This window comes from Brienomyrus brachyistius, chromosome 10 (genome assembly GCF_023856365.1).
Source record: "Brienomyrus brachyistius isolate T26 chromosome 10, BBRACH_0.4, whole genome shotgun sequence".
Taxonomy (NCBI): domain Eukaryota; kingdom Metazoa; phylum Chordata; class Actinopteri; order Osteoglossiformes; family Mormyridae; genus Brienomyrus; species Brienomyrus brachyistius.
This window is the reverse complement of record NC_064542.1, coordinates 28,804,766-28,826,117: the sequence shown is the minus strand read 5'-3', so window position 1 is coordinate 28,826,117 and position 21,352 is coordinate 28,804,766. Positions and strand designations below refer to the sequence as shown.

Genomic DNA, 21,352 nt, shown 5'->3' with positions numbered 1-21,352 from the left:
TTTACAAAAAAAAGTAACAATGTATTTTCATATACAGTGACTGAATAAATTATTAGTTTATAGAGCTATTTATGTGTGGATCCAGGCAAGACATCCATTCATCCATCCATTTTCCAAACCGCTGAACCTACTGGGGCACGGGTGGTCCGGAGCCCTCCCAAGTCATTTAATTGTTTAAACAGCTCACTGAGTTGTTCTACAAAGTGCTTTTGTGGCACCAGATGTTGAATCTGCAGTCCGTCCCAATTGACGGTTGAATTGCAAGGCTGTAAAAAGATATTAGAAGAGTTAAGCTTTCATCAGGTTATCAGACCTTTTCACAGGAGTCCTTTCCGTAATTGTAGCCAACCAGAATATGAAATATCGGTGATCCCCTTCAATTAAATTGACCAGCCCTAGTATTTAAATACTGGTATCATTTGGGTTTCATGTGAATACATTTTAATTAGCACAGACGCCTGAAATTGGATGAAACAGTCTTGCTCAATGGGTGTGTTCAACCTTTGGCATGAACGTGCAAACTGGCCACCTTCAAACACCAAGTGATTTAGTCCTGCAGATCATCCAGCGCTCCATCATAAAATCAAAAGTGAAGAAAAATGGCAAATTTCTCAACTAGAATATGGTAGCCTGGTGGACCAGGTGGACCAGGTGGACCTGGTGGACCCGGTGGACCAGGCCCCTGGGACAGCGGTGAACAGGCCGCGTGTAATTTGTGTAGGACGGTTAAATCTGAAGCATCTTCTGGAGAGGGGGGTGCAGAGGCAGAACGTTCCGGAATGTGGGTGTGGAGCCTCTAAAAGTACACGAAAATGAGCCCGGCCAAGGTCCTCTCACCTTCAGCCTCCGTTGCAGCTGGGTAGAGCACCGAGTAGCTTTTTTATTGAGAAGCGCCATCTGACTTAAACCCGTTGTGAAGTAACTGATGTTATAGATCTGAACAAAAAATCCAACAAAAGCAAGAACGGTGACATTTCAATGGAGCCACACAGTCATTTTAAATGTGAGGTAAAGGGGGTGAGGCGAGTTCTTTCTTACCACTGAAATGTTGAGACATTGGCTACACGGATGTTCTGGCTGAAACGCAAAAAAAGCACAAGAATGTAAAGAATGTGGAAGATAGAAGGTACCGGGCAAACGGGGGTGTGATCTGTGATATGAGCCCATTTATCACGGCAGGTGAGTCTGGACCCACCAGCCGTTTCCTCTAATTCCACTTTCCACATAAGAACATAAGAAATGTACAAACGAGAGGAGGCAATTCAGCCCAGCAAGCTTGTTTGGGGAGAACGTAATTAATATCTCAGAGTTATTAAAATCTTATCTAGATCTGATTTAAAGGAACCCAGGGTTTCAGCTTGCGCTACACTAGTAGGAAGACGATTCCATACTCTAACTACACGCTGTGTAGAGAAGTGCTTTCTCAAGAAGTCCCACCGACTGCCTAATATATGAATTGTTTCCTAGTTCCCCTAAGATGATTTCTCGTAAAGCAGGGCTGGGCTCCACAGGAGAGACTAACCCATCCCATTTTGAGCCTCCCGACCCCAGGTCAGTTGGGCAGCATGCACTGGTACAGCGCGATGCCATGCTCATCACACAAAGAAACACCTCAGAATCAGATCACCCTCAGGGAACCACGCCACGTGCAGGTGATGTGCCTCATTCGGGATTCCCTGAGCAAGCGCTCGTTCAACACCAAGTCAAACAGGCAACACCTGAAGATTCTCCAAAGAGAAACAGCACCAAAAGAGTCCTGTCTTCATCTCAGCTCACTGGATAGCATCCATGTCCCACAGCCATACAGCAAAACATGGACCACTAGAACTCTAAAGACTTGGTCCATCATCCTCTTACAACGATATCAGGAGCACCCAAGGTCGGTAAGAGGCCAACCAGTCGCATTATTATAAGTACAAAGGAAGCAAGTCATATATTTAAGATGGTCTTTAATAAAGCTTACATTACTTGCCCCCTCCATCCACTCACCCTACACCTCATCCTTCATCTCTGAGCTACAACTGGGTTGGCTCTAACAGGCAGCTGCCCCTCACATTTCACAGCTCAGCTGGCGGATTCGCCCGAAGAAACCTTTCCACAGCTGAGTGTGCAGCTGACTTCTGCAGGGATGCCCCCCAATCTTAGACCATTAGAGCAGTTTCTGTGTTTACTAAACACTTTCCTATAGATGACCTCTCACAGTAAAGCTATCCTTTCTCATGACATATTCTACTTTTTTGGTTGCTGTCCAACAAACCTTGATATACCAGGCATTTTGCAAGAGATCCTTATAAAGTCCATTTAAAGATCTGCAACTCTACATGCGTAAAAGAAGCTTGATGATGCTACAAAGCTGTCGACAAAGAAACTAAGAGCTCGAAACTCATGCTCTGGTTCTTCAAGGGCCTGATAGTGTAGACTAAGCTTCCTGACACCGAGAGAGCTTGAACCACAGTAATCACTCTTGAACAAAGAGATGTAAGTAAAGGAAGTCATTCAGTTATAGTGTAACCAGAGGCCTGCAAGCGCAAATCAAGGTATACTGTTCTATCATGATATGCAGCTACAAAACAGCTCCTCAACTCATTTATATATATTTTAGGATAGATAATTATCTAAGATGAGCAACAATGCAGATTATAGGGTTTTACATTTTAAAAAGTTTCATGATTGCAGAATATAAGATAAGAGATTACTTTCATCAAAGCAGAATTGGGTCGTGACATAATTTTAACGCCCAATCAATCGAGGTGTTTTATATTTGGAAAAGAAAGCCCCAAATGAATAGAAAGTGAAAAATATATATTTTTTTACTCACAATGTTCTCGCAGACTTCTGGACAATTCTGCAAAACAGCAAAACATAATTTCATCAGACATGTGCGGCTAACGCCACATCAAGACGGAGTGTAGTTATGAGACCATGGTAAATGGTTCGTCATTCAGCAAGCGATCGAGCCACGCTTCCTTACCTTAACCACATTCTTCAGGTCATTCATGTACTTCTCGTATTCCCTCGTCCTGATGCACCGTCCACTTGAGCAGCTCGACAAGGGACAGAGCAGAAGGAGGAAAGCCAGTGTATCTGTCATCATACTGTCACTCCTCAGGTGGCAACGTTGACGCTCAGAAGATGCTTTGGAGCTTATGAATGGAACCAGCTTCTGTGCTGTGCCTTTTAAAATCTCCATGCAGGGAAACCCCATTCAGCTATAGTAATCTTTCACTCCCCCACATGCATTTTTTAAATTTGTATGAAAACCATTAGTTTAGTAACGACATCAGCAACAACCTTATCAGATAGAATTGCCAACCACATAGGCACTCCCATTCATCTGATTATCATCAGGAAATAATGAACCAGAACCAAACTATCAATCAAAGTTAAGCAAGGATGCAATACAACCTGGGGCTGACTTTGTAGTTCTCCCACTTAACAGGTGTATTTGGCTATAAAATGGACGGTTGCTTTTTAAATGTCCGTTTCCATGTTCCTCAATGGTTCGCTGGCTCGGAATTCGAGAAATACCACTAACTTCAGCTCAGTTATGTGGTTTTGAAGTTATATTTAGATCGATTGTCAAATTTGTCGTCGACATGGGCTTGACCGTCAGAAACATCAGACATTACGGCTGAGATGAAAGCAATCTATTGATTCTTGAGCACGACTCAAAGCAATACTGTAAAAAAAAGAAAAAAACGAGCTTGATGAAAAATGTATGGTGGAAAGTGATTATATCTAAGAACTGGAACAATTATTGAAAACTCGCAGGCAAAGCACAATAGATTTAAACCACTAATGTTTTCCGTAAAGTGACACTTGGGCAAGTTTAGTATGACAGATGAAACAGAATTAAACAAAGTGAAACAGAATGGCGCGTATTGGACGTACGAGCAGATTTATGGAACACACACGTGTGTGTTGTACACGGGTGACCCTCGCTGTCACAGACAGGTATCCCAGTCAAGCCAGTCCAGTTTGGAGCATGGAGGGTCCTCAGTGTGACTCTCGTGGGGGAAACAAGAGAGAGATGTTCAAACCGGCTGTGCTCACAAAGGGGGGGGGGGGGGGGGGGGAGTATGGAGAGATCTATGTGGCGTGAGCATTTGGCCCCCAGAAAGCAGACCCCATCACAGTGAGAGTGACGGGTTTCCCATGGGGCTCTGTTCCAGCAGGACAGCTGTGGTCCTGGCTCCAGCACGTCTCCTCACCGTGGAGGCGGCCAGCCAGACGGATAGTGGGGGCCAGGAAAAGGGAACCCCAGCCCCAGACATGGAAGCCGGGGCTGAGGGTGGAAGAGGAGGTGGAACCGGCGGGGTCCAGACCCTCCAGACTAAGGGCTACATGGAGCTGGATGGGAAGGAAGACGGCAAGCCCCCCCAGGCGTCTCGGGAGACTGAGGAAGTGGAGCAGAAGGACACAGGCAGTGGCGAACCGGAGGACCTGCTGCGGTTTTCCGACGAGGGCAGCCTGAGGAGCGAGTTTCTGGAGTGAGGAGTTTGCTGCTCGTGAACCACCTTCACCCCCCCCCCCCAAACCCTCCCCTCCAGGATGAGGGACATACCTCCATGTTCTGATTGTGCAGGTCTCAAATTTCCCAGCCCTAATGGATATGTAACAAGGCAGCGTACGCTGAGACAGGTTTCTGCCTCATATCTGATTTGACGAGTGAGTAAAAAAAAGTAAGAAATCAAGAGATGCTGAATTCAGCATCGCAATATGCCAGAGCGAGTCTTTGCGGTGCGATTTTTAAGTGTAGCTGGGGCATGAATCACATGGAAATAGAGAGCCTTTAACACTTTGCATGACCTTAAAATGTTTTTTTTTGTGTGGAGGTTCAGTGCTCTGATGATGAGTAATGTTTCACTTTGGGTCTAGTGGTGAAAGGTAACTTAATAAATAATGGAACCACATTCTTATTATAGTAAAGGCTCAAGCTTCCTGCATTAAACGGGATTATCACAAATCAATAATTCTCCCATTTTTCAGGAAAAGCAACGAAAGTCAGACTTTCATGAAGTACTCGTGTTGACATTTGTATTTGTATTACATCATCCGTTTGAAATGTTCAAGTACACTAAATCTACTGACACGGCTAAATAAAAAGGGCAAGCTGTCTATGTGTTTGCTTGAAGTTTAATCTATCATTCATTTTTATGAATTATAAAACTCCAGTTAAACTGATAATACTTCAGAGCAGGAAATTGGTGTATTTTGGCAAGAACATATGGAAATTGGTATATAATAATAATAAATACTTTATTGATCCCTGTGGGGGAATTGATCTATATGTCCCTCAACTCACTCTTTTATATGTCCATAAGGGGCAGCCAGCCATAGCACTGCCCAGGAAGCTGGGAATTAAGGGCCCTGCTCAGGGAGCTGCAGATATGCTAAGGCTGGGTTTGTACTGGTGACTTTTTGATTATAGGCACACAGACTTAGCCCACTGCACCACACACTGCCCCCAGCATCTTTGCCAGCTTTCTCGCTTACCTAGCAGAGACCTCCGTCCAAAAAATAATGAAGTACGGTGATGCTTTCTTTCACACGTACACAGAGATGCTTTAGTTTTCACATGTGGTTTTTATCTTATACCCATATCGTAAGAATGAAGCAGTGGGCCAGCCAATGATACAGGACCTCTGGAACATTTTTGGGGGGCGGGGAGTAAAGGGTCCAATAGAAATGTGACTATTCTGCTGACCACAGGATCCAAACCAAGAACCTTCCAATAAGAGGCACAGAAGCCAAACCACACCACCTAGTCACACATTGCCGCCAAACAAGGGAGGATGACAGGCCAGGTTCCACCACTGTCCCTGCAGCGAAATGGGTTAGGGGCTTTGTTTAAGCCGTCCCCCTAGACCCAGAGTCCTAACATCACCCTACTGAGAATCAGTCTTTCCTGAGAGTCCTCCAAACCACTTGATGTGGTGTATTGTACTATCAGACATTGATTCGGTCATTTCACAATAACCGAGCACTTATCAGATAGCAGTAGTTATCTATGGGTGTACCACTGCGTTTTCTGGAAACTTAATGTGTTATCCTATCATCTCAGGGGTAGCAGCCACAGAGCCCTCTCCCAAGTAATCCCACTAATAAAAACATTCTAAGCTTTTACGTTTTAGGTGAACGGGTAGTTATGTATCATCAAAAATGCAACAAGTAGCTTTATCTAGTTGTGCCGGGAGTACAGGCATTCCCCTCCCAGTGATAACCCACCCCACACACGGTTATGTAGGCCATAGACTAGCATCTCCATTTCTTCACCAGCTGAGGAGGTGGATGTTGATTTCTGTCAAATTTTCCAACACATCTCATTTCAAGACACAGAAATGCAATGGAATTTCTGAAGTGACATCATCCCACTCGTGAATGGATTCGGCTTCTAATCCAATATTTAGCCCATTACACGACTGTTTCTGGCTTGACAGTTGTCTCAATTTATGACAATTCAGTGCCAGCAAGTGAAACAGGAGCTGACACATCACTTTCAGTGTATTTTACTGCATATCTTGTGATGGAGTCTGCAGTCTTTCCCAAGATACTTTCGGCAAGACAGAATGCCAATCCACCACCAGGCCCTTCAGTGAAAGCCAGGAGTGGGATTTGAAACCAGCTTTCTTCTTTTGCTATTGGCCTTCCGAAGTGTATTTACACGTGTAGTATATTCTGAGAGGGAACTGGCAATACTCCACCGAAGAGAAACACAAACGTAATCAGTTATCAGCCATACATTTGACAATTTGTGAGCTGCATTCTCTGTCGTTGATGGCCAAGAGATAAGGGAGATGTCAGCGGTCACCCCCAGGTGTCATTTAAATGTGTGTGTGTGTGTGGGTGTGTGTGTGTGTGTGTGTGCGTGTGTGTGTGTGTGTGCGTGCGTGTGTGCATACACCTGACTACGAAGTAGCTAACTAACAGAAAGACCATAAACACTTTAGAATTCTCTCCTTTCTGGGGAAAAAACAGCAACATCCCAGGCTGTGATCAGATAACCAGTGAGAAACTCTCAAGAGAAGCCCGACGACAGCAAAAATAGAAGCGATAGAAGGGCATCGTAGGAGGAAACGACGGAAAATGGTGATGTTGCACCCAGAGCAGGACGCCGACGAAATATCAGAGAGGAAAAACCGTCTTCAGCTACCGAGCGCAGGAATGATTGAGGTCCCTCCGACAGGCCGGACATGCAGATGGATGGGAGCGATACCAACCATGCCAGGTGGCACGCTCTCGTCACGGGCGGCGGTCTGACGGGGCTTTCCGGTTCCATACGGGCAGGGAAACAGGCCTGTAATCAGTGCAGATCGACAAAGCCTCGCACTCCAAAGATACAATCAGCCAAGCGATGAGAGCGCTTTTAGTCATACAGACTGTCCCCAGAACATGAACAGGCAGCAGTGTCAAACCTTCCAGTCAGGCTCTCTCTGGTCCAGACCGGTGGAGGACAGAATCACCGTCAATTGCTGTTCCACCATCCCACTATCCCACCCCCTGTCCTTATGCACACACTCTCAATGCCACTCGTGGTGTCTAAGGAACGCCACCCACAAACAAACAAACACACACACACACACACACACACACACTCGCACTGCTGTGGTTTATTGTAAGACGAAGGCAGTCTTACGTACCTGCCTTGCTTGCCTTCATAAAAATCCGCATCATCTACTCTTCTACACAGGGGGTGTCATGAATGGGGCAGAAACACTAAATCAGAGGTATTTAAACAGAAGTATTCCACAGAGGTGGAAAGTTCAGGTTCAGAAGGTAGAAATCCTGACCAAGATTTTGTTTCAGCCAAGCAGTTCAGTATAAAGAGTTACATTCACAGACTGCTCAACTGGTTGGTTGAAACAAAATCTTAGGGAATCAGGACAAATACATTCAGTGACCACATTAAGAGGTACACCTACCGCATTGCACCCCATTTATCGTGAGAGCTGCCTTAATTCTTCGTGGCATAAATTCAACAAGGTGCTTGAAACATTCCCCAGAGATTTGTCACTGCCCACCTTGATGATCCGAATCTCCCATTCCACCACACCCCTCAGCTGCACTATTCGCTCGAGATCTGGTGACTGTGGAGGCAATCGGAGTACAGTGAAATCGTCATGTTCAAGAAACCACTCTGACATGATGTGAACTTTGTGTCATGGCTCAATATCCTGCTGGAGGCAGCCATTAGAGGCCGGGTACACTGTGGTCATAGAAGGATGGACACAGCCAGTAACAATACTCAGGTAGGCTGTGGCATTTAGGTATTGCTCAGTTGGTACTAAGGGACCCAAGGACTGTCTAGAAAGTATCCCCACACCATTATACCAGGACCACTAGTCTAACTTGCTGATGCAAGGCAGGATGGATCAATACTTTCATGTTGTTTACATCAAAATCTGACACTACCATCTGAATGTCACAGCAGAAATCAACACATCTATCCAGGCAACGTTTATCCAGTCTTCCATTGTCCAATTTTGGTGAGTCCATGCCCATTATAGCCGGAATTTCCTGTTCTTAGCTCACAGGAATGGCACCTAGTGTGGTCTTCTGCCACTATAGCCAATCTGCTTCAAGGTTTGACGTGTTGTGCGTTCAGAGATACTCTTCTACATCCTTTGGTTGTATTGAGTGGTTACGTTTACTAGTTACTACCTATTACTACCTATTAGTTATTGCTGCCTTTCTATCAGCCTGACCCAGACTAGTCATTTTTCTCTGACCTCTGGCATCAACAAGATATTTTCACCTCGAGAGCCACCTCTCACTGGATGCTTTTTTTCCGTTTTTCAGCCCATTCTCTGTAAATCCTAGAGATGGCTGCGTGTGAAAATCCCAGTAGATCAGCTGTTTCTGAAATAGTCCAGCCCATCTGGAACAAACAGTCATGTCACATTCAAAGTCACTTAAATCGTCTCTCTTCCCCATTTTGGTTGCTTGATGTGAACATTAACCGAAGCTCCTGACCTGTATCTGCATGTCTTTATCCCTCGTGCTGCTGACGTCAATTGGCTGATTCGATAACTGCTTCAACAAGAAGTTGCAGAAGTGTACCTAATAAAGTGGCCAGAGGCTGTATATCAGCCCTGTGGAGGTGCAGTCAGTAAGTCTGAATACCACCGCCCTAATTGATTCAGGGGCCTAGACGTGGAAAGGGGACCCAAAACACAACAGTACTCTGGGAGGCTGAGCTTAGAGAATATGTATCGTATAACAAGAAGTCAATTACTGGTTTCAGGTTAGGGCACAAAATACTCAATACTGGCTCTAATAAACACACACTGGCATTGATGTTCTTAACCCGGGCATTGATTATTTTCGCTAATTTTCTGGGCTCATTTAAAGAATTCTAAATTTTTATTTTCATGTAAAGTACATTAATACATCTACAGACTCATGAGAGCAGGTCCACAGGAACAATAAAGAGACATAAATAAGACCGAGCACAGAAAACAGCTGGCACCCAGAGAGCATGACAGTGTTAGCGTTTACATCATTGCTTTGTCTGGCTCTCCGTGCACCTGTTCGCGTGGCGTCTGGGTCACACTGAATAGTTATGGCGCCATCTTCTGGTAAGAATTAGTCGGGCATTTTCAAACAAAATTTCTGAGAATAAAACAAGTTGTGTTATATATGGTATGCTGCTGACCTTGCTAGTTGAGGGATTTTGGTAAATGGCACGTACATAAGCAAGATTAAAATTCGATTTTAACTACACTGTCAGAAAAAAAATTACTGCCCTTTTACAGTTTTGCTCCCCAAGGTAAGAAACAACATTAATGTACCCCCAATGGTAGAAAAATAGTCCTCATAGTCCATTTCTGTAGCACTTTCTGTTCCATTTTCCTTTTAAAAAATAAACTAAAAGGTACATTTATCTACAGCTAGGGTACAATTGGCATACCCTTCAGGGTACAGCCCCAGTGAAAAGTAATTGCACCCTCAAAGGTAGAAATTGGTACTTTTTCTGACACATTCCTGTCCCTCCCCAAAATCCCACCAGTGCTCTTTAATCCTGACTGGAGACATGGTCTCTCTCATCTCCAAGGGTGAGAAACAGCCTAGCCCTGCCACAGAGGGCAGGCCTCTGGCCAGTGTGCGGCTGATTTGCAGGCCTGCCTTGCCAAACTTCATTCCTCCCTTTACAGATGTCTGCTACAAGGAGGCTTGAAAGGGCTGTAGGTTTTCAAGGTGAAAGTACCCTGTTGGCCCCTGTAGATGGTCACGGGCCCAGCGGTTCAATAAGTGACCACTGACAGTCCATTGGAGGGCACACACACACATTCATACCCCATGAGCCACAAGCTAACTGCATGTCTTTGGACAAAGGCATGAAATCAGAGAAGCCCAAGGAAACCCAGGTGACTCAGGGAGAACATGGAAACTCTACAATAATGTTGGGATTCACATCCCCAAGCCTGGAGGTATGAGGTGACAGGGATTCGGGGCAGTGTGTGGCTCAGTGGGCTAAGCCTGTGTGCTTGTAATCAGAAGGTTGTTGGTTCTAACCCAGCCTTATCACACCTGTGGTTCCATGAACAAGGCCCTTAACCCCCAGCTCCCTGGGTGCTGCTACAGGCGGCTGCCCTTTGCAAACAACTTACTCTACAAAAAAAAGAGCAAGTTGAGGGAGGTGCAAAGACAATTTCCCCACAGGGATCAAGAAAAGAAATTTATTATTATTCCTGCTGTGCAACCAAAGACACTTAACAAACAGTTATATCAGTTGTTTTAATAAAAATTGGTTTGGATCAAACTGATTCGCTATTATTCATTATAGCAGCACTTACTTCCCACAGACGACAGTCTGCCCCCCCCCACCTGTGCTGAAGCACCACTGATTGCCTGCTCTCTCCGCTTCTCCTTTCCTTTTTATTCCACAGCACAATTCTATAAAAATGATCGAATATGCAGATACCACTGTCACTGGCATCATCTCTGTCAATAAGGTACCACAACGTCACCTAGACTTGGACGAGACAGTCACCTGATGCACTGACCTTCAGTTCAATCAATCCAAAATTTCTGAGATCGCTGTGGACTTCAGGCACTCACTCACTAAAGACCCACCCCCATATAAACAACAAATTACAGTAAGAAAATCTTTCTGGGCACCTCCATCTGCAGGTCCCTAAAACGGCAGGTCAAATCGTACACAAGAAGGCAAACCAGAGACTGTATTTCCTCAGACAGCTAAAGCAAGTTAGAGCCAATCATCGCCTCCTTATACAATACTACACTTCCGTCGGAGAAAGCAGTTTGGTATGGTGAACTGGATTCTGGCATTAAGAAAAAAACTACAGCGAATAGCAAAAAAAAAGGTGTGCCCAAAACTAGCAGTCTGTGCCAACCAAAATTCCCACTAGCCTAGGCAGTAAGGAACACTTACATACCGTAAACCCTATAGTGACAACATATTTCAGGCCATATTATTGTTTAAGGATGTATGACGGCTGTGTAGTTTGCCCCTTAAATTACTAAAATCTATATGCACTTTTGCTGCTAGAACTATTGCGTTGACCTACAAAAACGGGTATCTGTGGGTTTTGATCGGACTACGCTTACACAAATAGCACTTTACCTGACATCAGTTATCTACGCCATCTCCCACGTCCGCTCGTTTTACTCATCATGTGCAGCAAGGTCACTATGTAGACTCTAAACAGATTTCAGTAACTCATTATTATTCCGCAGATTTAACTAGATTAAGGTATGAGGAAACCGTAAAAAATTACACATTAAATTTTGTAATGGGGGAGGGGGTGAAAACTGCTACGTTATGGCATAGTGTCAGCTGAGGCGTGACTGAACAGCCGTAGAAATGTAGTACATTTACAAGTATACGTGACTAAACAAATCGGGACATCGGAATGGCATTGTCTGGCTAGTTCATTTCCATTAAGAATTATGTGTTTGCACCAATTATTAATCCAAAACCAATGTTGTTTTCGTTGTAGCTCACTTTTTCTTAAAATTATAATTAAATAATGTGTGACTCAGCAATATGTACTCAAACCGCATTGATAACTTCTTAATAATATAACTGCAGCTAAGAAAGACACGGAATAACACCGCTATACGTCGCCTTCAGCCTAACCACACACATAGAGGCCTCTGATGTAACTGCAATGTAATATTACCTTCTTTTCGGAGTGACCTTCAAATACGCATATTTTGTGAAGGACCTGAAGTACCTTAAGAGAAGCCGTGTCAAAGTCCCCTTCCAAAATACTAACTTTATGCATACAAAGTATTTTTATTCTATATTTATTTGTATTGTTATATATACACATGTTAAACGTAGGAGAATATGTAGATCTTTGTAATTCCTGCTGGTTCCTGTATGAAATCAGCTCAGGCACACATTGACCTGCTAAATAGGGGTCCGTCCGAGTCCTCGGCGTGACCCACGTGCTGGATAATTCCAGAAGAAGTCGGCGACTGCGGGCTGCTAGCGGTATACAGTGCTGAGGAACTCAGCTATACGAGAGATACCGGAGGCTTCTTCACTTTATCGGTTCTTCGCTACATTCCCATTCTCCAGCCCGTGCCTTTAGCTGATTCAGCGCCGTTTCATCGCTTACACCGGAGTTGCTCGTTTTTCCAAGTTTAAACGCTGTCGCCATGATGCTGCTGAATGTGGCCAGAAACGCGTCCAGGGCGCTCGGCTGCTCCCAGAGCGGTGCTGGAAGCGTCACGTCACTGGTGAAAAAGGTACGAGTTAAAAACTACGACTTCAGTTATATTGAACGTCTGTGGATCGTTGGGTACTAGCAGATGTATGGAGAAATGTCACGCCGGGTCTGTGTTGGCCAAGGCCAGACATAAGAAGAGGTCTCCTGTCACGTGAAATGCCGCCTGTCTAATTTACTCAGATTTTAAGAACTATAGAAAGCAGTATGTCAGAGGTGCGTAAAAGGTGGGCTACGTTTAAGCGTAGCGTAGTGAAGTGTCTCTGGAGCCAGCAGTGCCCGCAGGCTGCTGTAGCCGCTGCCAGCGGGCCGTACTGCGTATGCTGAGCCTAACTGAGTCCTTTTCTACACCATGAGGAGGTCATTCGGTGTAACACTTTAAAGAACCGACTGTGTGGAGCTTCTTTGACCTTCAGCCTCTGACGGAAGATCAGAACCGGCCGACGGCCAGACTTGGCCGTCTTGTTTCACTGAGGGGGGCAGAACGCATTTTTCTTAATGGTTTACTCTTTTTGCCTACGCTTGTTTCACAGGCCTGCTGGAGTCCGTGGAGCTTTGAGTCCACTGGGGTCGTGGCCAGGCGTTGTTATGCGTGAGTCTGCAAAGCTATGTTTCTGATTTACTGCCCACGTGACCTTAGTGTCTAGGTAGTTGGGGGGGTCTGTCCCATATTTAACCTTTTAATTGTTTGTTTTTTATTGAAGGTCTGAAGCAATCAAAGGATCAGTCATCGGTATTGATCTTGGAACCACTAATTCTTGTGTGGCTGTCATGGAGGGTAAACAGGCAAAGGTAGGAAGTCAACTGGGACGGGGTGGATCAGCATAGACAAACTACTGTTTAATGAATTTGTAATGTAACAGTGACGTGCGCTGTTCTGATTTCCAGGTCCTTGAAAATGCAGAGGGTGCGAGGACGACACCCTCCGTAGTGGCCTTTACCGCAGAGGGAGAGAGGTTGGTGGGCATGCCAGCCAAGCGCCAGGCCGTCACCAACCCCAAAAACACACTCTATGCTACCAAGCGGCTCATTGGACGGCGCTTTGAAGACCCAGAAGTCCAGAAGGACCTGTGAGTTCCGCTTCATCTTCTGTACAAGAATATCGCGGGGGCGTGTCCGAAGCGTGATCATCCTGACTGAAAGGTGTTCCTCATCTCCACAGGAAGAATGTGCCCTACAAGATTGTTCGTGCCTCAAATGGTGATGCCTGGCTCGAGGCCCATGGTAAACTGTACTCGCCCAGCCAGATTGGAGCCTTCGTACTGATGAAGATGAAGGAGACGGCAGGTGAGCTGGAAGGTTGCGAGTTTCCTGCGGGCTCTCAGAAATCAAAAATGCAGATAGCAAACAAGAAATAAGTGCTGTTAAACTCATACATCTGTTTATTTATTAAGTTTAGAAAACCAGATGCAGGGTACACAACAATGTGGCGTGTGCTCATGAGCTTAAAATATTCTCCTCTGGTAGTAAATGTTAGTGTCTCTGCTGTGTTTAGAGAGCTACTTGGGGCACTCGGTGAAGAACGCTGTGGTAACCGTGCCGGCATACTTCAACGACTCCCAGAGGCAGGTGAGGGGTCTCTCCTGAACATGACCACCAGCTGCGGTCTTGTTTTTCATCCCATTAGTCTGTCAGCCACCTTTGTGGAACCGTGTCGTCATGGTCACGCCTTTCTCACTTGTGTGATGGGGCTTCCATTTCTACAAAGGCCACGAAAGACGCCGGTCAGATCTCCGGGCTAAACGTGCTGCGGGTGATCAACGAGCCCACCGCCGCTGCGCTGGCATACGGCCTGGACAAGACCCAGGACAAAATGTGAGTGCTGGAGCCAGACCGGCTGCATCCTGGGGGGAGAGTCTGTGCTGTGATCAGTGGGGGTCCCTTAGTTTCAAGAAACTGCTAAGACGGCTGGAGTACGGTGCTCTGGCCCTGTGGTTCATAAGCGCATTTGCCGGTGCTAAACTCTGTAGGGCATGTTGCCGTGTTCCTCAACAAGGTAGTTCTAGTAGACTTCCTATTTCTCTGCATCGTTGTTCGCAAAACAAATTTAACGTACTTGTCGCCGTTTTAGCATTGCAGTATACGACCTGGGAGGGGGCACCTTTGATATATCCATCCTGGAGATCCAGAAGGGGGTCTTTGAGGTTAAGTCCACCAACGGAGACACCTTCCTGGGCGGGGAGGACTTCGACCAGCACCTTCTGCAGTATATCGTGAAGGAGTTCAAAAGGGAGGTCAGTGCTCAGTCATACATGTGACGTTTCACACAAATATGCAGAGGTGGGGCCCACAGGCTTCAAGGCTGGCAGACGGGTCTCTCGGCTGTACTGGTTACGGCTCCGAGGTCTCAGATCCCTGCCCCTTTCTGTTCTTGGCAGTCTGGCGTGGATCTCACGAAAGACAACATGGCGCTACAGAGGGTGAGGGAGGCAGCAGAGAAGGCCAAGTGTGAGCTGTCTTCCTCTTTGCAGGTAAGGATACCCAGCGACTGTGTCTCGGGGAGGGGGGGGAATGACGCAGGGGAGCCCTACAGGGACAAGCGGTGATCTGTGTTTACCAGGCCAAACTTCCAAGGTTAAAGTCTCAGACTTTGTTTCGTCACAGTTACATCCCCCCGTAATTGTGTTAGTTATCTTTGTTCAGTATTATCCGCCAGTCTGTTACCAAATACCCAGTCATGCTTGATTCTGTCGCGTTCGGCTGTCCTCTCATCACAAACGGCTCCTGCACTGACTTTCACGTACAGGCCCATTTGCTCTGATTGTTCAGATTCCCTAACTGCTGTTCCTCCTTCAGACACTGCTCTCCTGCAGCCAAATTCATGACGGTATTAGTACAGCAAGGCGGGTCCTGCGCTGCAGAGCCCACAATTCATAACGTGTGGTTTATTTTCCGGTATCTCCTCACTCGACTGACAACTGCCTCGTAAAGCAGTCTGCAAACCCAGAATCTTGACATAAATGGAAATAATATGGTCTCTAAATATGGGGAAGAGTGAGATGTATTTGATCATGACCGTCGAGGTTGTGGCCTGAGCTTGCTTATTTAATACACGTCTATCACTTTGGGTAAAAGCATTTTTTTTAAACTTTTTGTGTAAATCCCCCCCCAGCAGCAGTCAGCTGTGCAGGTCTGTGCCGTGCCTGCCTCAGTGTTACTCTGCTGGTAGAGGAAGGTGCTGCCACTAGGCCTGGGCTCTAGGAGGCGCTGTTCTAGTGTCTCCTGATGGCCAGCCATGGCAGAACCATGCCCCCCTGAGAGTGGACAGTCCCCCCACGCATGCGGGATGGCCCTAGTTCGGGGGCTTACAGCACATTTGTGCCCTGTAAGCGAGTCTGACATCATCACCCCCCCCCATGCAGACAGATATCAACCTGCCCTACCTGACCATGGATGCCTCCGGACCCAAGCACCTGAACATGAAGCTGACGCGCTCGCAGTTCGAGGGCATCGTGGCGGATCTCATCCGCCGCACGGTGGCGCCCTGCCAGAAAGCCATGCAGGACGCCGAGGTCAGCAAGAGCGACATTGGCGAGGTGCTGCTGGTGGGCGGCATGACACGCATGCCCAAGGTGAGTGGGGGGGTCTCTGCGGAGCTGCCCGGCCATATCGCCCGTGCGTTCTCTCACCTCTGACCACCCCCCCTAAAACCTGGGACTCCACCCACAGGTGCAGCAGACCGTCCAGGACCTGTTTGGCCGCGCCCCGAGCAAGTCCGTGAACCCCGACGAGGCGGTGGCCATTGGCGCTGCCATCCAGGGTGGGGTTCTGGCTGGCGATGTCACAGACGTGCTTCTGCTGGACGTCACCCCCCTTTCCCTTGGGATCGAGACCTTGGGTGGAGTCTTTACCAAGCTCATCAACCGCAACACCACCATCCCAACGAAGAAGGGCCAGGTGAGGGCTGTGGAGGAACGGTGCTCGGTGCTGCACCCCTCCCCCCCCAGAACTCTTGGTGCCAGAACTGAAGATGCGGCGTGATGGAAGCATTAATGCGATTGGCCATTCTACAGGTGTTCTCCACAGCAGCTGATGGACAGACCCAGGTGGAGATCAAGGTTTGCCAGGGAGAGCGAGAGATGGCTGCAGACAACAAGACCCTGGGCCAGTTCACTCTGGTGTGTATCTGTGTGCACCTGAATGTTATGGGTTCAGTTAGTTGCCCCCACCCCATTCCTAAACCCCATACCGATATTCTCAGGTGGGAATTCCTCCAGCTCCTCGAGGAGTGCCCCAGATCGAGGTGACGTTTGACATCGACGCAAACGGCATCGTGCATGTATCCGCCAAGGACAAGGGCACCGGCCGTGAGCAGCAGAGTGAGTTTGTATACCTCCCACCCTCCATTACCCCATTCTGACCATGTGTCACCCTGTGCCATGATGTTTTTGTCAACACATCATTCCTACCTCAGTGAGGACACATTCTCCATGGCTGAGCACAGAGAAGTTTTAAAATGCACGTCTAGGCCCAAAGCAGCATGGACACTGGCAAACTATATTTTGTGGTTTTTGGTAAATCGATCCTACCTCTGCTTCCTTTCCCAGTCGTTATCCAGTCATCTGGTGGCCTCAGCAAGGATGATATTGAGAACATGATCAAGAATGCGGAGAAGTATGCTGAAGAAGACCGTAGGAGGAAGGTATGGCGGAAGTGGTCCGTTCTCATAGGCATGGCGCTGTAATTGGTGCCCGGCTGTCTCCCACTCCATGTGAGATCCCCATAAATGGCAGCAGCTGTCCTTATTTGTCCTTAAACCCCACCCAGGACCGCGTGGAATCCGTGAATATGGCAGAGAGCATCATCCATGATACGGAGTCCAAGATGGAGGAGTTCAAAGATCAGCTCCCTGCTGATGAGGTGAGACTTTGAGAAGAGCTGATCTTCAAGTGTGCGGGAGAACGTCTCTCTTATACTCGTGGTGACTAACGTTTTGACTCTGGTAGTGCGACAAGCTGAAGGAGGAGATCACCAAGGTGAGGGACCTCCTCTCTAGGAAGGACACTGAGACCGGAGAGAGCATCAAGCAAGCAGCCACAAACCTCCAACAGGCTTCTCTTAAACTGTTCGAGATGGCATACAAGAAGGTAAGTGCTGACAAACAGTGAGTTCTGTCTTTTCCTTGGGTAAGAACTTGATATTTTGTAGATGTAATGGTGCTTGGATTGCTGCATGCAACTGAGACTGCAACTCGCTTCATTGTCACCTCCTGTCCTGTAGATGGCCTCAGAGAGGGAAAGCGGTAGCGGCGGCAGCTCGGGAGCCGGTGGAGAAGAGAAGAAGGAAGGACAGCAATAGAGCCTTTGCAATTGCAGTTGTCATGGAGACAGTGGGACTGGAGGGCTTGGGGTTATGGACTGGATGTTGTCCTGAGCGCCTGTTGCATTCACGCCATTTTCACATACTGTGTTTTGTTCAGTAAGCTCTAAGGTATAATGAATGCCATTATCTGTGCTCCCCTTATGTTTAATTTAATTCCCAAAAAGGTATCTTGTCTTTTTTTTTTTGCTTGTCTTCGTGATGTAGTAAAATGGTGTTGCTGTTGTCTGGTTCATTGCCGGCGTGGCCGGAGTCGGCATGTACAGTCCTGTCCCAGGCTGTACCCTTCACTGACTGGAGTGGGGGATGCTATTAAGCTTCTGCCGCCCTTTTCCTTACACTTTTTTTCAGATGTGAAAATGGAAGCTTGTCTCACTCTGACCTGCACTTCTTGCCCACTAGGTTTTGGTTGTAATTGAATGGTGAAGGAGCCGTGCACTTAGAGTACTTTTTAAGGGGGTCTTTGAGATCACATTTAGCTCTTAATCAGCCGGTCACATTATACGATAAACTGCCCTTCCTGTGAATTTAATTTAAACCATAATGAGTTTCGCCAGTCAGTGAATCGTGTCTCCGGGACAGCGGTCTATCCTATGAAACGTCATTTTCATTTATGCTGGACATCGTAACGTTAACCCAGCACAGCAAAGGACGCTGTTAAAGTTTCTGCTTACGTGAGGCAAAATAAATAGGCAACGAAGCCTCACCAAGCTAGTGTTGCGTAATAAGTCAATATTCCACAGAAAAGGGGTAGTTTTTCTGATTTTTTTTTTTTTTTTTTTTTTTTTTTTTAAACGTACAATTTTGCTTTAATAGTTAAAGCCGGTAACGTTGTGCCGGTATTTTTTGAGGTAATAATATAATGGCTAATGGTTTAAACTGAGGATTTGGGTGTATGTTTCTGAAAAGTATGGATACGTTTAAATGCTTCCATCATAGGCTTTTATAATAAAATTTGAAGTTTACGAGTGTGGCCTATTCATGATTTCTTACACTTGCTTTTATGCTCCGCGCGTTTGCATTGGTATCGAGCTCCTCAAAAGACCAGACGAGGCGAAGCGCAGTGACGAATCGAGCGCGTGCACACGGAAGAGGGCGGGGTGTCAGGAGTCGCTGGGGGCGGAATGCATATATATCCCACAATCCCCCGCGGCGGACTCTGGCACGCCGTCCCTCAGACGTATAAAGGACCCAGCGAACCACCGGCGCGGTCTTTTCGGTCCCAGCGTGTCGCCGAAGTACATGGTTAGTATCCGTGTCTGCTGTAGCTTGCTTTTAATTACACGGCTTCATTACTAAATTAATAGGTGAAGTTCAGTGGTTTGTCTTTAGCGTGACGTTATGAATGCAACTAGTGTTTAATTTTATTACACATGTGTATCTATATCGTGAAATGTATCGCAAACCTCCACGTGTCTTTCCCCGATCACAGCGTGCGTATCGTGTCCTTTATTTTAATTACTGGATTGGTTTAATATTTCTTTTCAGCCGTGTAGTATTAGCTGGTTTATAGGCTGTGTGGTTGCCTGCAGCACGCTCGTTACCTCCGATATTATTTTTTTCCATAGTTTAATCTTATTTCTGTAACCTATTTTTTTACAACATTACGTTGTCTCAATGCGTTTTAAGTTATTGCGCAAAATTTGAAAACTGAGCTGAACTTCTGTATTTAAGTTCGACCTGGATGCTCATGTGGTCTGCCGTGTGTTTGCTCGATGTAGTGTTGACTGACGACCCTATACATAAGTGGTCCTGACAGCATGGCACGCTTCTCTTGGGTCCAGTAGGTGGCGGCCTTTATGGAAGTTTCAAGCCGAGTTTATACTTTGATTGCCTAAGGTCCTGTAAGTGAAATTACAGGCTAATGAGGAACTATGTTGCTCTGTGTAAATCCCCCCAGCGGCAGTCAGCTGTGCAGGTCTGTGCCATGCCTGCCTCAGTGTTACTCTGCTGGGAGAGGAAGGTGCTGCCACTAGGCCTGGGCTCTGGGAGGCGCTGTTCTGGTGTCTGCTGATGCCCAGCCGCGGTGGTACCAAGCCCCCCTGAGAGTGGGCAGTCCCCCCACAAACTGGGGATGGCCCTAGTCTGGGGGCTCACATTTACAGCCTGTACTAGCATGCTGCAATGTTTATGTAGGAATTTGATCTTGTTTAACAGTCTCCTCTCCCCCCCATAAAGGAATAGCATTGGGATGGTCATTTCAGCTGCACAACGAGGGTAAGTGGCAGTCAACTGCATCTTACTCCTGAACAGTGTGGTGATGCTCTTCAACATATCATTCTGAATATCCATGAGGGGACTTGCAGTCCTGCGCAAGAATTTCCTCCGCCATTTAAGTTTTTTTTATTTTTTTTATTTTTTATTTTTTTAATTATTGTTCCAGTTGTCTTGTGGCTGCAAAGTTCATTTCCCCCCTAGTAACTAAAGGTGGTGCTATCCTGTTTACACAGCTGGCGATCTCAGTGGGTGCACTCGGGTCCGTGGGCTCGGACACCAGCACAGGTAATCTTATGGACCTCGTTTGATTGTTTGGCCAATGAGCACCCAAGTCTGTACAGTCATAGCAGAGGCTATTTTCCTTGTTATGATGATTTTTTCCTTGGGACAGAAACAGCAGGACTTTGGCACAGGTTAAAGTGGATGTATGCCGCTGTAACCTGACAAGAAGACCTGAAACAGTATCTCTTGTGTGTTATCGGTGCAGACTGAGCATGCTCCGAACTTTCTCTCCTTAGGATTTGTGGGCTGATTTTGAAGCAGTTTTGAGCGCTTATGGGTAATGTATTTCTCCCCCCCCCCCCCCCCACAACGAACACATGGAACCACTTAAATACTACTGATATGCTCCCACCTTGTATATACACGTATGCACACAAACTTTATTGGCCTGTGTCACTCATGGTTTTTATTTTATATGTGTGGCTTATTAGAGACCTATGCCAGTGTGTTGGATATGTCCCCTGAAACAGCTGATTTTGTCTCACAAATGTACAACAAAGGCGTTCTCTTCTATAAGCTCAATAAACATGACAGACCTGAATCTGTGTCGTTCTTGTTCTCATGCGGCCTCTTGTTTGGTGTGCGGGGGGGGGGGGTACTTTTGTTGCTTTAGGGTTGGAGAACATGGATGCGCTTTGTCAAACTTGAGTGACTTTTTTTTTTTTTTGGACTAACTTTTGCTGTTTTAGTCATTGGATCCCAAAGGGCCACTAATGTTTGATTTTATTGCAACGGTGTTTTTGAATTATAGCACCCGATTTTAAACTGCTAAGACTGATCTTGGGTTGGAACAGCTCTTGGAAGTATAATGCAAGTTTCAATACTACAAATTTTAA

At 46.5% G+C, this 21,352-nt stretch overlaps 1 protein-coding gene and 3 non-coding genes across 5 annotated transcripts; all 4 read left to right on the top strand.

Annotated features, from left to right (window-relative positions):
• The first annotated feature begins 12,422 nt into the window (after positions 1–12,422).
• On the top strand, positions 12,423–21,057 carry hspa9 (heat shock protein 9). 2 transcript variants are annotated; one of them, XR_007400352.1, is made up of 20 exons: positions 12,423–12,720; positions 13,232–13,290; positions 13,403–13,490; positions 13,587–13,768; positions 13,861–13,985; positions 14,194–14,267; positions 14,407–14,513; positions 14,770–14,932; positions 15,077–15,169; positions 16,061–16,270; positions 16,368–16,595; positions 16,712–16,816; positions 16,900–17,017; positions 17,246–17,340; positions 17,466–17,558; positions 17,645–17,785; positions 17,919–19,262; positions 20,196–20,234; positions 20,468–20,519; positions 20,753–21,057. XR_007400352.1 is itself a non-coding variant. In XM_049028288.1 (17 exons), the coding sequence occupies exons 1-17, from the start codon at positions 12,631–12,633 to the stop codon at positions 17,994–17,996; spliced, it is 2,049 nt and encodes a 682-aa protein (XP_048884245.1). In that variant the 5' UTR covers positions 12,423–12,630; the 3' UTR covers positions 17,997–21,057. The 2 variants fall into 2 exon arrangements, 1 of the variants encoding a protein (XP_048884245.1); XM_049028288.1 differs by having other exon boundaries at positions 17,919–21,057.
• Positions 15,806–16,010, top strand: LOC125751264 (small nucleolar RNA SNORA74). The gene has a single exon (XR_007400583.1). It is a non-coding gene; the product is annotated as a small nucleolar RNA SNORA74 (small nucleolar RNA).
• Positions 17,073–17,141, top strand: LOC125751265 (small nucleolar RNA SNORD63). The gene has a single exon (XR_007400584.1). It is a non-coding gene; the product is annotated as a small nucleolar RNA SNORD63 (small nucleolar RNA).
• LOC125751263 (small nucleolar RNA SNORA74) lies at positions 19,913–20,117 on the top strand. The gene has a single exon (XR_007400582.1). It is a non-coding gene; the product is annotated as a small nucleolar RNA SNORA74 (small nucleolar RNA).
• Positions 21,058–21,352: the final 295 nt, after the last annotated feature.

Coding starts and splice junctions, on each gene's coding strand:
- hspa9 (XM_049028288.1), top strand. CDS start 12,631: ATGATGCTGCTGAATGTGGCCAGAAACGCGTCCAGGGCGCTCGGCTGC. Junction 16,271..16,367: donor GCATGACACGCATGCCCAAG/GTGAGTGGGGGG, acceptor CTCCACCCACAG/GTGCAGCAGACCGTCCAGGA. Junction 16,596..16,711: donor TCCCAACGAAGAAGGGCCAG/GTGAGGGCTGTG, acceptor GCCATTCTACAG/GTGTTCTCCACAGCAGCTGA.